The sequence below is a fragment of the Protopterus annectens genome, chromosome 12.part0 (genome assembly GCF_019279795.1).
Source record: "Protopterus annectens isolate FY-2018-M chromosome 12.part0, PAN1.0, whole genome shotgun sequence".
Lineage (NCBI taxonomy): Eukaryota > Metazoa > Chordata > Ceratodontiformes > Protopteridae > Protopterus > Protopterus annectens.
Window position 1 is genome coordinate 120,379,044 of NC_056746.1, and position 17,379 is coordinate 120,396,422.

The window sequence follows — 17,379 nt, forward strand, 5'->3', positions numbered from 1 at the left end:
CAAACCACACTGGCACACTCCCAGTTGCAAACATTATACATCACTTATAATCTACCCAATATTTTTTAGTCAAACTTTACATAGATCCTTTAAGTCCTGCCGCCTTTTAAACCTCATTCCTCTCCTGTATGTATTGTTCCCACAATTCCCATTTTTCCTATGTAGTTTGCTCCTTCTCTTTTCTAAAGATCCCAATTCCAGTTGTTTTATCTCTGTTATTATATTCACTACTTCTAGTGTAGTTGGTTTAGATTTTGATTTCCATTTTCTAGTAATTGTTTTTGTGGCAGCCACCATAATTAGACACAGCAAGGCCTTACCATGTCTAGGCAATTCTGATTCTGTATCATAGCTCAGAAAAATTATCTCCCTCATCAGACCAATCTGCCCACCCAGCATCTCTGACAGTGCATCCCATAGGGAATCCTTAAAGTTTGCCAACTCACTGCTCTCCCAGAAAATATGTTCCCAATTATGTGTTTCTTCCCTGTCATACCTCCAACATTTGCTGTCTGCCTGAGGAAAAAGTCTCTGGAGTCTGCTTGGGGTAGAGACATATCTAAGCAACCATTTTCAGGCAAAACTCCTAAATCTTCTAGATTTTGTTGCATATTTTGGAGACATACATATATCCCTCCAATGTTTCCTTGTGAATTGCTTATACAGTCTTTCTTCCCAATCATTTCTAACCTCCTCTGATTGATTCTTGTAGTTATCATATAATAGTTTATCTTCTTCATCTTCTGTCGGCTTTTCCCGGTTAGGGGTCGCCACAGCGGATCACCTGTCCGCTCATGACTGGCAGTGGAGTTTTACGGTGTCAAGTTGCCTGCCCGGCACCCAACCTTCCACAGAAGGCACACACACATGCACAAACTCATGCCTAGGGCCAATTTAGAGTGTCCAATCCACCTACAGCATGTCTATGGGATGTGGGAGGAAACCCACGCGGCCAAAGGGAGGACATGCAGACTCCGCATAAAAGGCACCCCAGCCATGAATCGAACCAGAGAACCTCTTGCTGTGAGGTGGCAATGCTAACCGCTGTATCACCGCGGCCACCCTATCATGCAATATTTTATATGGTCTACTAATTATCCCTTTTTTAATGGCAGCTTCTGTTTTAGATTCTACTAACAACTCTACCAGTGTTGGTGTTTTGTTTAGAACAGCCCTATTTCTTTCTCTTTGCCTATACTCTGATATCAATCCCTGACAGGGAAGGCAATCTATAGCCTGCAGTCCAAATAAATTATTGGTGTCTTCCCATTCTATCATCTTTCCCTCTCTAGTAATTTGCTCCCAATACCTTGGTTCCTTTGCCAGTTTTCTCCAATAAATTCCAGACCCCTCGTGCCTATTGTCTGTATCCCTAATTGCAGTGATCCCTATCGCAGAATCTGCTTTCTCCAATCCCGTGTTGCTTTAGTTCTTACAATACTTTCTGTTACTTTATGGATACGATATTCTGTAGGATTATTGTTATTCTCCTTAAAGGCCTGCATCCAAAATCCCAGTCTCTCCATGTTTTTGAGTTTCCCCTCATTTCATCATCGTCCCTTTCCACTTTGAAATATAGTAGCTCTGAAATACCCCTTCAAATTGGGTAAATCCAATCCACCCTGTTCTACTGGAAGAATCAGTTTATCCCACTTGAATCTTGCTGGTTTCATTTTATCACTTTGACCTAAAATCCTCCTGTAATTTCGTTCTTTCCTCTCCCTTTCCCTTCTGCCTTCTACTACCATATAAAACCCAATTGCTTCCACCACCATATGTTTTGAGAAAAAGAGCTCCATTATAGTTGCTTGAGATGAAATTGCTCAAGCACCAGTAGCATGCAGAAAAAAAGACAAAAGGTCTAATATTAAACATGGTTTTCCATAGGAACTCATTACTGGTGCGGTTTCTAACTCTGCACCAGCAATAATTCCTTTATTTTGGGAGATTTCTCTCTTCTTCGAGTTGCTGTGATTATGGTGTTGGTATATATACAAGTTCAGGAGTCTTGGAGGCTTGCCACCCAAATCAGGGGGTACGGGGTGGGGGGGGGGGCTTGCCCCTTTAAAAGTTAATTAAAAATTACTTTTTTGCCCTTTTGGATTTCAGGCATTTTCTTTCATTATTTTTGTGTGTCAACATTCAGGAAGTCAGCATTTCATAGTAGAACCAACAAAAACATGTTTGACATTTCCTTTAATATATCAAAAATCACCAGACATATTATTCACCAAAATATGCATAGAGGTACATGTATGTAACTGTAATGCCTGCAATTATATAATTATTTTAATGCTAACTATTTTGGCACAGTTCTGAGGCAAAATCACTGCTGTCCCTAAAGCTCAGTAATAGATGGGAGGTGTAGGTACATTCAGTGTTTAGAAACAGCCTCCTCCCCAATTTTATTTTTTAATTTGGTTTAACAATACAAAACAAATCAATCTTCCCAAATTCTCGTAACATTTATTAACATAAGCAGACTTACTATGCAAGACAACTTCTGCCTTTCTTTTCTGTCTGGTTCAAGCATATGTATTACACACACTGTATACCATTCCCTCTTCAAGGAATATAACCCCAACCAGCACTCATGGACTCAGGCCAAATACCTGCAGAAACCTGTACACTAAATTCTGCCCAAATCTTATTAGAATCTCTGTGTTTTCCTTATATCTTGCAGATCAAGTATGTTCCACCAATAGCCTTGACATTTCATCTGTCTTCTTTTCTAGAATTAATCTGGAATGTTGTAAACATCATATTTGTTGTTGATGTTTTTGTCTTTGATAGCTATGTTATTGCTAATCATTTTTATCCTTTATACCATGCATATTCATATAAAAATATACTTCCATCTTTCATTTTTTTTTTTTTTAGTAATAACCTTTTCCCAATAGAAATTATTGCTTTTCAAAATATTTGCTTAATATGCTCTGGCCCTCATGTAGTGCATTTCTGTACTGTTACTTCCTGCATAATTCTTTATTTTGTTCACATGAACTTCATTTACTTTGTCCCTTGTTTTACGTCTGCTTTGCACTAGCCTCTCATCCAAGTTTCCTAAAATGTTATCTTTACCTCTCATTTTATTTATTTATTTATTGACGTACAAGCCAGTAATGAACATTACCACTGCAATTTGTGCACATTATTTCACAGTTTTCAATACAATAATCCTTTTTCCTAAACACAGTGCATGTGCAGTTATGGTCTTCATTCCTGCAAGTATAACATTGGCATATATCTCATACTGGTTACACAACTCCCACCCAGCGCCAGACATATCACAGTAAGTATGTAGTTTATTATTTCCTGTTTTCAGCAGTGCATCTGTTTAGAATCCCCCAAGGTCCATACTCCATAACTGTTAAGTTACACTGTCCCTGGGATACAAAGTTTTGTTCCAAAAAACAGTCCCACCCTTTCTCCTCAGTTTACAGCAATATTATAGAATATGAAATTTCTCAGTTCCCACCTAGTCCAGTGTGTACTCATTTTGAACTTGCATCATATGTATTTGCCAAAGCAACCTGTTACAATACTTTGATCTCCAGGTTTGGTTCTCAGTGGTGATAAAACATGATTCCATATCTTACATTCTTCAGCAGATGTTTCCGAGTCTCCAACATACCCTAACCTCCAAACATCCTATCTCGGTACATACTACTCTCTCACTTCAGTTGCCTTTTCAAAAACATTTCTGTTTCTTTCATTAAGTAGTATTTGCACAAAGGTTCTCTGAAATGCATCCTACATATAATATGCTTGTTCATACTAGTTTAATGCTGTATAACATAATTAGAGCTTTCTTGCCTAAAAACGTCATGAAAGTGTACTGATTAAAAAAAGCTCACGCCTTGTTCTACTGTTATTCTGTATCTTCTGGGCTATGGCAAACATTGCTAACCAGAACTGTGAACTAATCACAGTGGACAAACAATTAAACAAAATAAAGTTTATTAATTTATATTTTGTTGACCAGCTTAGTCTCACTAGGTCAATGGCCTTTTTCAGGAAAGATCCGAGGTGCTACTCATACTACCTAGGAAAAATTTGGCCAGGATACTGGGAAGCTTCTACTCTTTTCTGAGCACTAGGTGGGACCAGAGGGCTGTCATTAGTGCATGGAGAATTTTAAGATGGAGGAGGAAAGGAGAAAGCAGGCCGAGAGTGCACTGCTGTGGTACAGTGAAAACAGACTCTATAAGAGAGGAGATAGCTGTTAAAGACAGGGAGGAAGGATATCTGGAAATCTCTGTGTCGCTAGAGATGATGGATTAAGATGTGCCAAATGCTAATGAGGAAGTAAACTGGAGTACTATGGTACCAGAGTATTATGGTACTGGAGTACTATGGTACTGGTGTACTATGGAACTAGAGTACTATGGTACTGGAGTGCTATGGTACGGGAGTACTACGGTACTGGCGTACTATGGAACCGGAGTACTATGGTATTAGGGAACTGGAGTACTATGGAACTAGAATACTATGGTACTGGTGTACTATGGAACTATAGTACTATGGTACCAGAGTATTATAGTACTGGAGTACTATGGTGCTGGTGTACTATGGAACTAGAGTACTACGGTACTATGGTACCAGAGTATTATGGTACTGGAGTACTATGGTACTGGTGTACTATGGAACTACAGTACTATGGTACGGGAGTACTATGGTACGGGAGTACTACGGTACTGGCGTACTATGGAACCGGAGTACTATGGTATTAGGGAACTGGAGTACTATGATATGGCATGCTGGGAAAGTTAGAAGAGGTACTGCCAGATGGATCAGGAAAAGGGTGGATTACCAGAAGGTTCTGAGAACAGTTTAAGGTTTTCTTGGCCAGAGGAGTAGTGAACTTTAAAGGCATGCCCTGTAATGGGGGATGCTGGGAGTAGTAACAAAACTTTTACTTATGCAGAAATGGTTAACAAATGAAAGATAGATGTTGTGACTGAAACTGAAAGAAAATAAAAACTGATGCAAAGACAACAAAACCAGATGAGAAGACCAGTGGTAAGAAGTGACACTGTTAACAAGTATGACACTACTGGCAATATTAGTTTAGCTTTGGGGTTTAAAGTACAAGACTTAAGAGCACTAATACAGTTAGCCCCATAAGAGTTTTGTCGTGTTACTTTTGAAACTTTTACTTCACTTGAAACATTTATGAATGAAGTAGAGAAAAAGAGCTCATTTGCACCATGGAATGAGTAGATTTGTCGGAACACAGGACTGCAGCTGAGAATATAAACGTGCAGCTCAGAACATCTGAGACACAACATGCATTCAGACTTTTTTCTATTTGTAATAAGGTGTGCGAGATAAAAAATATGTATGATGAAAGCCATGTTTGGACAGGGAGGTGGAAGATATGGGTGACACTGGACGTGTGTGAAGGAAAATTACAACATATTGGGAAAAGGAATCTGGGAAGAGTGAGGTACTGGGGTGCAAGACGGTTATAAGGAGGTACTGGGGTGCAAGATGGTAATAAGGAGGTACTGGGGTGCAAGATGGTAATAAGGAGGTACTGGGGTGCAAGATGGTAATAAGGAGGTACTGGGGTGCAAGACGGTAATAAGGAGGTACTGGGGTGCAAGATGGTAATAAGAAGGTACTGGGGTGCAAGACGGTAATAAGAAGGTACTGGGGTGCAAGACGGTAATAAGGAGGTACTGGGGAGCAAGACGGTAAAAAGGAGGTACTGGGGTGCAAGATGGTAATAAGGAGGTACTGGGGTGCAAGATGGTAATAAGAATGTACTGGGGTGCAAGACGGTAATAAGGAGGTACTGGGGTGCAAGATGGTAATAAGAAGGTACTGGGGTGCAAGATGGTAATAAGAAGGTACTGGGGTGCAAGACGGTAATAAGGAGGTACTGGGGTGCAAGACGGTAATAAGGAGGTACTGGGGTGCAAGATGGTAATAAGAAGGTACTGGGGTGCAAGACGGTAATAAGGAGGTACTGGGGTGCAAGACGGTAATAAGGAGGTACTGGGGTGCAAGATGGTAATAAGGAGGTACTGGGGTGCAAGATGGTAATAAGAACGTACTGGGGTGCAAGACGGTAATAAGGGAAGATGTGGGCAATAAAGGGAAAGGGACATGCTATGAAGAATTGTAGGCTTAAATGTAGAAAATACAATGAATATGGACATTTTTGGTTTAACTGCCCTTTACTAGAAAAGGAAACGTTAGAAGAAGAGGAGAATATTCCTGAAGAAAGAAAATCCGAGGATAATGTAACTGAAGATACTGGTGTTGAAGGTATAATGGAGACATTATTAAAGAAGAAAATGTACTTATTATGAAAAAGGATGATGGAATGACTTAGGAAATGGCTTACAAACAGAAAATATTGAAGTGCAAAATAAAGCCACATATACAGTATTAGGAAATGAAGAAGAGGGAGAGTTTGTGACAGGAGAAGAACAGGAAGAACATTGTAATAAATCCATTTGGGGGTGCAGAGATGGAGAATAAAAGTAAAAACTGGAAATAAGGTTTCAAAAAATGAAAGGAATGGCTTGGGAATGTTAGCAGTAAATGTAAAAAGGACTTGGAATGATATCAGAGGTGTGGCAGTGACTGAATGGTGTAAAAATAAATATGGATGTGATACGTTTGTTAGATACAAGATGTATGAAGGATAAAAAGAAAACGGACTGAGGCAATGTGGAGTAAAATAATTACATGGTCAGTGGGGAAGGATATGTTTTCAGGAATATGACATTTTTTCAAAAGTAAGAAGCTAAAGATACTGGATGTGATGGTCGTACTGCCTAAAAGACTAGTGGAAGGTGATATAAGGATGTGTAGATATAATGTATGCTTACACCAATATGGCTGAGACAACAAAAGATGTCTGAGGAATTCATTTTAACTGCAATATGACAAAAGTGAGAGGGGAAAAAAACACAAGATATTAAAGTAGTAAGAAAAGATATGGGAAATTGAAAATAGGAAATGGGATAGATATATAAAAATGGAAACTTCTAGAGTTAAAACAGACTATATGGTGCATTCAGAAGATATGAAATAAATAATAGGCAGAAATGACTGACTTTTCACATCATAGAGTGGTAGGGGTTAGAAGAGGAGATGACAGACGTAATACTAAAATGAGGGAATTTAATAAAAAGATTGACTGGAGAGACTGCTAAAACAATGAGATAAGAAGGGAGCATAACATTTTATGGGAACAGCAGAGGGCAATGTGAGCAAATTCTGGACAGATTGGTGGAGTGCTTAGAAACAGAAATACAAAATATAATTTGACTGTAGAAAAAAGAATTAAACAAAGGAAGAGGAGAATAAATAATACAATCATAAAAAGACATGATGATGAAAACGAAAATGCAGTGATGGAATAAGAGGAACTGAAAGGAGCTGCATGGAAAAAAATAGCAAAAATCTTAAAAAATATGTTGTTTACAGACAGATATTTTTGAAGGAAAAAAGAAGAAACTTTTGCCATTTTAGTATAAAGAAGTAAAAATAAGGGAAGGAAAAACGGATGCAATGTTTGAGAACAGGCCGAAACAGTCTTTTGGAACCTGCCCCTTGGTTTAAGCCTGTTTATAGATATTCATACACTGAAGTAAGTCACTTATACTGAGAGCACATCTTCTGGAATCAGGCAGGCACACTCACAACAGCTCTTTTGCAATCTGCCCATTGTATTTCTGTGGCCTAAGTCAGTATATATTAGAATCATCATTCGAGACCTACTGTGAAATGCGTAGCAAACATAGGAAGACATATTGCAGAAGTTCTGATGCCTGCAGTTATATTATGTCACAGCTAGCTTTACATGTTTATTATAGCCATCAGTTTGTTGCTCTGTTTTTTTTTTCAGTTCTTTTCTGCATATACATGCATAGTTTACATATAGTGCATAATTAATATTCTATGTTGCATTATATCACGAAGAATTTTATCTATGCCAGAATATGGACTGTAGAAAATATTAAAGTTAACAAATCTAAACAGATCACAAAAGTAAAACACACAGCTTCATTTTAAAGTCAGACATAATATTGTATCAAATTTACATAGCCTAAACACAAATCATACATTAACAAAAACAATATAATAAACCACATGCTATACATGGGAGACCTTGCTCCACATACACCCCCGTATAGAGGTTCTGCCTCCCTTCACTCTTAATTATATTACTAACTGCATGGTCATACAACTCGAATCAAAGGGAAACACCGCTAACTCCATGGTCACACAACTCAAACCAAAGGGAAACACCACTAACTGCATGGTCACACAACTCGAATCAAAGGGAAACACCGCTAACTTCATGGTCACACAACTTGAACCAAAGGGAAACACCGCTAACTCCATGGTCACACAACTCGAACCAAAGAGAAACACAACTAACTCCATGGTCACACAACTCGAACCAAAGGGAAACACCGCTAACTGCATGGTCACACAACTTGAACCAAAGGGAAACACCACTAACTCCATGGTCACACAACTCGAACCAAAGGGAAACACCGCTATCTCCATGGTCACACAACTCGAACCAAAGGGAAACACCGCTAACTCCATGGTCACACAACTCGAACCAAAGGGAAACACCGCTAACTGCATGGTCACACAACTTGAACCAAAGGGAAACACCACTAACTCCATGGTCACACAACTCGAACCAAAGGGAAACACCACTAACTGCATGGTCACACAACTTGAACCAAAGGGAAACTCTGCTAACTCCATGGTCACACAACTTGAACCAAAGAGAAACACCACTAACTCCATGGTCACACAACTTGAACCAAAGGGAAACACCACTAACTCCACGGTCACACAACTCGAACCAAAGGGAAACACCACTAACTCCACGGTCACACAACTCGAACCAAAGGGAAACACCGCTAACTGCATGGTCACACAACTTGAACCAAAGGGAAACACCACTAACTCCATGGTCACACAACTCGAACCAAAGGGAAACACCACTAACTCCATGGTCACACAACTCGAACCAAAGGGAAACACCACTAACTCCATGGTCACACAACTCGAACCAAAGGGAAACACCACTAACTCCATGGTCACACAACTCGAACCAAAGGGAAACACCACTAACTCCATGGTCACACAACTCGAACCAAAGGGAAACTCTGCTATCTCCATAGTCACACAACTCGAACCAAAGGGAAACACAGCTAACTGCATGGTCACATAACTTGAACCAAAGGGAAACACCACTAACTCCATGGTCACACAACTTGAACCAAAGGGAAACACCGCTAACTGCATGGTCACACAACTTGAACCAAAGGGAAACACCACTAACTCCATGGTCACACAACTCGAACCAAAGGGAAACACACGCTAACTCCATGGTCACACAACTCGAACCAAAGGGAAACACCATGTCACAAGACACATTTGGTGCTACTTCACTAGGTTGTTCCTACAACTGATAATGAGCACATTCAACAGCTTGTGGAAGCAAAATATGTATTGTTAAGCAGTAGAGTCGATACGTGTGTGTGTGTGTGTGTGTGTGTGTGTGTGTGTGAGTGAGATGAGTGTCCAAGCTGTCTTGTGTATTGGTAGTGTTATGGGAAGTTTTTTTTTTTTTTTTAATTTAATATGCAGGTTAGAGTTAAGGGCTAGCATGTATTATTAAGGTGGTGCCTGGTTAGGGTTAGTATGTATTACTAAGGTTGAGCACGGTTAGGGTTAGTACGTATTACTGAGGTGGAGCACAGTTAGGGTTATGGTTAGTATGTATTACTAAGGTGTAGCAGGGTTAGGATTAGTATGTATTACTGAGGTAGAGCACGGATAGGGTTAGGGTTAGCATGCATTACTAAGGTGTAGCAGGGTTAGGGTGAGTGTTAGTATGTATTACTAAGGTGGAACAGAGTTAGTGTTAGTATGTATTACTAAGGTGGAACAGAGTTAGTGTTAGTATGCATTACTAAGGTGTAGCAGGGTTAGGGTTAGCACTGATTACTAAAGTGGAACAGGGCGCAGGGTTAGGGTTATTAGGGTTAGGGTTATCATGTATTTCTAAGGTAGAGCAGGGAAACTGGAGTACTGTCTTTCCTTCTAGGATGAAATGTCATTAGCCAGTACCGCCTATAAAATCCAATAAAATTATGTTGACATCTTCCAGTGAAGAATAAGAAAGGAACGGACTGGGGTCATCCAAATCTGTATCTATTCCTAACAGTGACTCTGTTTCATGTAAAAAAATCTCCCTGTTTGGAAGAGAGATTAGGTAAGGGAGACCTTTTTTCTCCTCCTTTAGGAGTTGGTGATGATAATCAGGAAATCCTTGATAGGTTTAGAGTTGGCGGGGACATCATGGGTGCCTTTTATGGGGTGGCACATTTCCCTGAGGTGCTTGGTGTGACTGCACCCATGCTGCCATTAGGGCTCCATCAGGCCCAACGGGGGGGGGGGGGTAGTATAATAGGTTCCTAGGTGTGTGATAGTCTAATGACCACAAGGGCCTTTTAAGCCTACCCATGCATCACAAATATCTGACAAGTTCTGATACCCTTGATAAGTGTAAGCATGAGCCTAGGAGATGAACCATTTACAGGTTACCTGTTTGCATCAGAGACATAGGTGCCAAACCAGAGATGAATTTCTGGTTTCCCATTCAATTGTCCAAGTTGCACTTCAATTGGGTTAAGGAGGAACTCTGCTTCACATGGATGGGGAGCCTGTTCCATAGATGGGGTAGTCTCTGGGATACATACCTATCTCTCCAACAGGTCCTATTTATATCACAGGCAAGGTTTAAGTCTTTAGAATGGGTAATTCTGCTACTGTTTGTTTTGTGGATATGCAGGAGGTCCATCAGAGTGGGGTCTGACAATGCCCTGTATGCCAGGCATAGATCTCCCCTCAAAAGCCTGTAGGAAACAGAATACAGGGATAGGGCCTTGAGGCGGTCTGCATACGACATGTTACTTATGCCCTGTATTCTTTTAGTGAGGAAACTCTGTGGATGTTCCAGTTGTTGGATATGCCTGGTTAGGTACATACCAAATGGGGCATTGTACTCAATGATAGGTCTGATGAATGCTAAATACAGTGGAACAATGACTTTCTTGGAATTAGATGTCATACCTTTGTTTATAAGTTGTGCAACATAAAATGATTTCCTCACCACTGTAGACATGTGATGATCAAAAGCTAGATTACTATCTATGTGTGCCCCTAGGTCCCTGACTACTGGGTCAACTCTAAGGGGTGTGTTGTCAATATGATAGTTACCAGGGATAGATGATGTCTCAAAGGATATTATTATGCATTTCTTGGCATTTAGTTTTAGTCCATGGCTTTGAAACCAGTTATTTGTCTGTATCAGCCCCTTCTGGAGAGAACATTTGTGTCAGTGTGAGATTCAATGGGAGCTCCTAATTTACAATCATCTGCAAATTTTGTCAGCCAGAGACCACTGACATTGGCCTTGACTTCTGAGAAGTAAATGCCAAAAAGGAGCCTGCCCAAAGACTGATCCCTGAGGGGCATCCATTCCACCAACTGCCAATTAGTGTGTATAATGCATCATGGGTGTATCAGCAATGTGCCAGTCCAGCATCCTGGCGGTGCCCACGATTCCCATATCTGCTGCACACACTCACCCTACTGCCTCTTCCTACATGGTAGTGTGTCCCATGGCTACCTTGTTGATAAGTGGAAATTTTAATTTTAAGTTTAATCATTTAATTAGTTAATGTTAGTAAAATGTATTTCTTATTACTAAACCACACTTCCTTTTGTTTTGCCTCACCTGCCTTCCCTTCTTTCCTTGTGTTTTTCAGCTGATGCAGGCTATCCTCCGACACAGATCTGACAGTGCAGGCAATACTACTGACACAGATCTGACAGTGCGGGTAATCCTACTGACACAGATCTGGCAGTGGAGGTGATCCTATGACACAGATCTGGCAGTGGAAGTGATCCTACTGACCTAGATATGACAGTGGAGGTGATTCTACTGACACAGATCTGACAGTGGAGCTGACAACTGCACTGTCGGATATGTGTCGGTAGGATCACCTCCACTGTCAGATCTGTGTCACTAGGATCACCTCCACTGTCAGATCTGTGTCACTAGTATCACCTCCACTGTCAGATCTGTGTCAGGAGGATTACCTGCACTGTCAGATCTGTGTCTGTAGGATTACCTGCACTGTCAGATCTGTGTCGGTAGGACCACCTGCACTGTCAGATCTTTGTCGGTAGGACTACCTGCACTGTCAGATCTGTGTCAGTAGGATCAACTGCACTGTCAGATATGTGTCGGTAGGATCACCTGCACTGTCAGATCTGTGTTACTAGGATCACTTGCACTGTCAGTTCTGTGTCACTAGGATCACCTGCACTGTCGGATCTGTGTTGGTAGGATCACCTGCACTGTCGGATATGTGTCGGTAGGATCACCTCCACTGTCAGATCTGTGTCACTAGGATCACCTCCACTGTCAGATCTGTGTCAGTAGGATTACCTGCACTGTCAGATCTGTCTGTAGGATTACCTGCACTGTCAGATCTGTGTCGGTAGGGCCACCTGCACTGTTAGATCTGTGTCGGTAGGATCACCTTCATTGTTAGATCTGTGTCAGTAGGATCAACTGCACTGTCAGATCTGTGTCGGTAGGATCACCTGCACTGTCAGATCTGTGTCACTAGGATCACCTCTACTGTCAGATCTGTGTCAGTAGGATCACCTGCACTGTCAGATCTGTGTCAGTAGGATTACCTGCACTGTCAGATCTGTGTCAGTAGGATTACCTGCACTGTCAGATCTGTGTCAGTAGGACCACCTGCACCAGGTGATCCTACTGACACAGATCTGACAGTGCAGGTGATCCTAGTGACACAAATCTGACAGTGCAGGTGATCCTACTGACACAGATCTGACAGTGCTGCATAACAAGACTTCCTACATGCAGATGAACGCTGATGAGACCTGCGTGAATTCTGCTGTATCTTCAGTATTTTCCTGAGAAGCACATAGCAGTGCAATGTTATATTGCCCCATTTGCCCACACAGGACCATGTCCTCTTCTCTGTCCACAAGTGACTCCTACTTGAGTCTAGTAGACTCTGCAACTATGATATATGTATCTTCAGAAGCATTTGTTTTCTCAGTTTATTATGAACTGCTATTTGTCAGGTTTGAACATTAAGACTTGGAAGACTTGGATACTTCTTTATTCTCTGAAATAAAAAGTAAGACTAAATGTATTTCATTCAGGCCATCACGGGATCAAAGGGTTAGAAAAAAACTCTTAATATGCACCTCAGAGTTTCTATAGTCCAATGGCATCTGGGTGTCTAGTGGCCCCCAGACCCAAAGCTTAATTTAGTTTATTACAATGTTGTCTTGGTCAGTTTGGGTGTGATCAATGGATGTTACAATGTTGTCTTGGTCAGTTTGGGTGTGATCAATGGATGCAATGTTGTCTTGGTCAGTTTGGGTGTGATCAATGGATGCAATGTTGTCTTGGTCAGTTTGGGTGTGATCAATGGATGTAGGAAGAAGCAAAGCTGGACTGAGAATGGTTTTATTTCCTTAATTATGATTGTCATTCAGGCCATCGTTGGATGAAAGGTTGTTTAAAAAAATGAAAAATTCCTCTCACAGAATCTAAAACCCCCACTCATGTGGGCACCTTGCAGCCCCTAGATCTCTGACAATGTAGTTATTTCCACCACAGTTATCAGAGAGCAGACTTGCCTAGTGTTGGATGAATGAAAGAATACAGAAAAAGATGAATATTAATATAAACTGTGAGAGAAAAAAAAAGTAATCTAGAAGCTGTGTATAGGCCAGGATGTGGAGGAACAGGGGGCACCAGATGACATGCCCGAGGAGGAGGAGGGGCAGTAGGCAGGTGGTGGGGGAGTACCATGAGGCCCTTTGCCTAGGATGCCAATTCACCTGAGGCCAGTCGTTCTCAGACTGCTTGTATTTCTACTATCTGCCTCAGCTGAAGTCCCACTGTCAAGGTGAATGCTCAGTGCTGTTTACCATGAAAGCAGCATATGAACTATTATCTGTGTTTGGATCAGAAATAACATTTGCTACAAAAAAAAAAAAACAGAATGAGACATTTTTTTTTGATTTTGCCAGTATTTTAGGCTTTCCCCAATTAACATCAAACTTTTTAAATAAAACGTCTATGACGTATTATCAGTATGCTTTGCTTCCCACAAAAGGATGACGTATGAATAATTTCTCACTTTTCCTCGCTAAAAGGGAAATGCAATAATTAAGACTCACAATCTGTTTTCTGAAATGCAGCTACTAAATCTTACATAAAAAGTACATTGAAGCGTGTAAAGGCTAATGTTTACAGTCTGCATGCTGTCATCCCCGGAGTAGGACGAAGGCTCTTACCTTTACAGACCAGAAATCCAAGGATAGAAGAAGAATGATTGTGACAAAACAGGTGACAAAGCTTTTGCTGAACCAATCACAAAACAGATATGCTACAATTGCACTCACTCGGAAAAAAAGGTGAAAAAATGTTGCAAGAGGATGTCTAGAAAAGAAAAAGAAAAGAAAATTAGCCGGGGTCGTTATAAAACTAGACTGTTTTGCATAGCAATTCTGTAGTAAGATGCAGTCGATGACTTGTTTTAAACAGAAGCAGACATCAGTTTATGCAGTGCTCATTTTAATGTAAAGCAATATGGCACTCTCTTAGTTGATGAAGGCATATTTGTATCATACAATGCATGTAACTATTGTATTTATTTTCTTCATCTGCATAAGTATGATTCAAAATGGATTTCCTGATCTTGTATATGACGCTTGCTTCGCCCTGTTATGTTTAACTTACTACTCTGTAGGACAGTTTTGTATTTTTGTGTAAAAATTTGTAACTGCTCTTATGAGCTTGTGTCATGACTGAAAAGGGTCAGCAGACCTCTTCACTTACCTGGTTAACAAACATAAGTAAATAAATAAATAAGCTCTTTGTAGCTGAAGGGTTTATGACTGCCTGTATGGCAGGGTTATTATTACATATATGATACTTGTTTACATGTAAAGAATAATAACATTATAGATTCTTAAGCCAGAAAAGCATAAAAAAAGAGTACAAATGGAGTTAATTTGCAAATGCAGGTTACATAATCACTTGCTAGGCCCATGGGTGGATACTGCTATAAAATAAAAGCCTACACAATGCAATGTAAAAAAAAAAAAGGCTTGTTCACATTCACAGCTTTACCTACATCAGTGGGCTTTTAACAATATGCATAATGGGAGCAAAAAGGTCACATAAACCTGAAGAAGATCAAGCTGACGATACAAAGAGGGGCATTCAGAATAATTCTAGGGCATTAGCAGTATCCACCGATCCACATTCAGAATATAAAAACATTATTCTAGGGTATTAGCAGTATCCACCCATCCACATTCAGGATATAAAAACATTATTCTAGGGTATTAGCAGAATCCACCGATCCACATTCAGAATATAAAAACGTTATTCTAGGGTATTAGCAGTATCCACCCATCCACATTCAGAATATAAAAACGTTATTCTAGGGTATTAGCAGTATCCACCGATCCACATTCAGGATATAAAAACATTATCCTAGGGTATTAGCAGAATCCACCGATCCACATTCAGAATATAAAAACGTTATTCTAGGGTATTAGCAGTATCCACCCATCCACATTCAGAATATAAAAACGTTATTCTAGGGTATTAGCAGTATCCACCCATCTGCATTCAGAATATAAAAACGTTATTCTAGGGTATTGGCAAAATCCACCGATCCACATTCAGAATATAAAAACATTATTCTAGGGTATTAGCAGTATCCACCCATCTGCATTCAGAATATAAAAACGTTATTCTAGGGTATTGGCAAAATCCACCGATCCACATTCAGAATATAAAAACATTATTCTAGGGTATTAGCAGTATCCACTCATCTGCATTCAGAATATAAAAACGTTATTCTAGGGTATTGGCAAAATCCACCGATCCACATTCAGAATATAAAAACATTATTCTAGGGTATTAGCAGTATCCACCCAACTGCATTCAGAATATAAAAACATTATTCTAGGGTATTGGCAAAATCCACCGATCCACATTCAGAATATAAAAACATTATTCTAGGGTATTAGCAGTATCCACCCATCTGCATTCAGAATATAAAAATGTTATTCTAGGGTATTAGCAGTATCCACCCATCCACATTCAGAATATAAAAACGTTGTTCTAGGGTATTAGCAGTATCCACCCATCCACATTCAGAATATAAAAATGTTATTCTAGGGTATTAGCAGTATCCACCCATCCACATTCAGAATATAAAAACGTTATTCTAGTGTATTAGCAGAATCCACCGATCCACATTCAGAATATAAAAACATTATTCTAGGGTTTTAGCAGTATCCACCCATCTGCATTCAGAATATAAAAACACTATTCTAGGGTATTAGCAGAATCCACGCATCCACATTCAGAATATAAAAACGTTATTCTAGGGTATTAGCAGAATCCACCGATCCACATTCAGAATATAAAAACATTATTCTAGGGTATTAGCAGTATCCACCCATGCACATTCAGAATATAAAAACTTTATTCTAGGGTATATCTACCCATTCATATTCAAAATATAAAAACATTATTCTAGGGTATTAGCAGTGTCCACCCATCTGCATTCAGAATATAAAAACGTTATTCTAGGGTATTAGCAGGATCCACCCATCCAATGCTGTCGAGTCACAACCAACTCCTACATGATCTTCATGAGCAGCTACCATCCACAGAGATGAGGAGTAGATTACAAGGACATTCTTCGGCATCTCTTACATACTTATGAACAATTTAAAGATGAAGGTGATCTACCACATTGTCTGAGAAATGTGGGCAGAAACTAAAGTATCTAAGGAAAACCCTGGCAAACACAGGGGGAACATGCATATTTTGCACACAAGGCATTACAGCTCGGAACCAAACAGGAGAACCTGTTGCTATGAGGCGACAATGTTACTCACTTCCCCTATAAACCCCCCCCCCCATCTCCCCCCGGATGGTATTAGTCTTTACTCAAAAATGACTAGAGCAATGAATGAGTATTAATAATGAAAGGTCATTAGAAAAAAAAACTATCAAGGATCAATATGTGCCCAGAAGATACAGCTGTAAACCCTGTGCCACTGCTGCATTTACCATAAATGTACATACTGTCCTCCTTCAATAATTTGCTCTGTTTGCTTTCTGCTCCTGTTCCTGTCAATCAATAACTCTTCCCAAATGGACTTGAGACTGCTTGTTGATCATACTAGGAATTCCAAGCAAGGGGACAAAAGTCATCCAAAGTGGCCATCATCCAGGTGAGG

At 40.0% G+C, this 17,379-nt stretch overlaps 1 protein-coding gene across 1 annotated transcript in view; it reads right to left on the bottom strand.

Annotated features, from left to right (window-relative positions):
• TVP23A (trans-golgi network vesicle protein 23 homolog A) overlaps positions 1-17,379 on the bottom strand; it is a 504,754-nt gene that overhangs the window by 378,014 nt on the left and 109,361 nt on the right. The window contains exon 2 of the mRNA XM_044089139.1: positions 14,407-14,551. Coding sequence (XP_043945074.1) covers positions 14,407-14,551 — 145 coding nt within the window. The remainder of the gene's footprint in view (positions 1-14,406; positions 14,552-17,379) is intronic.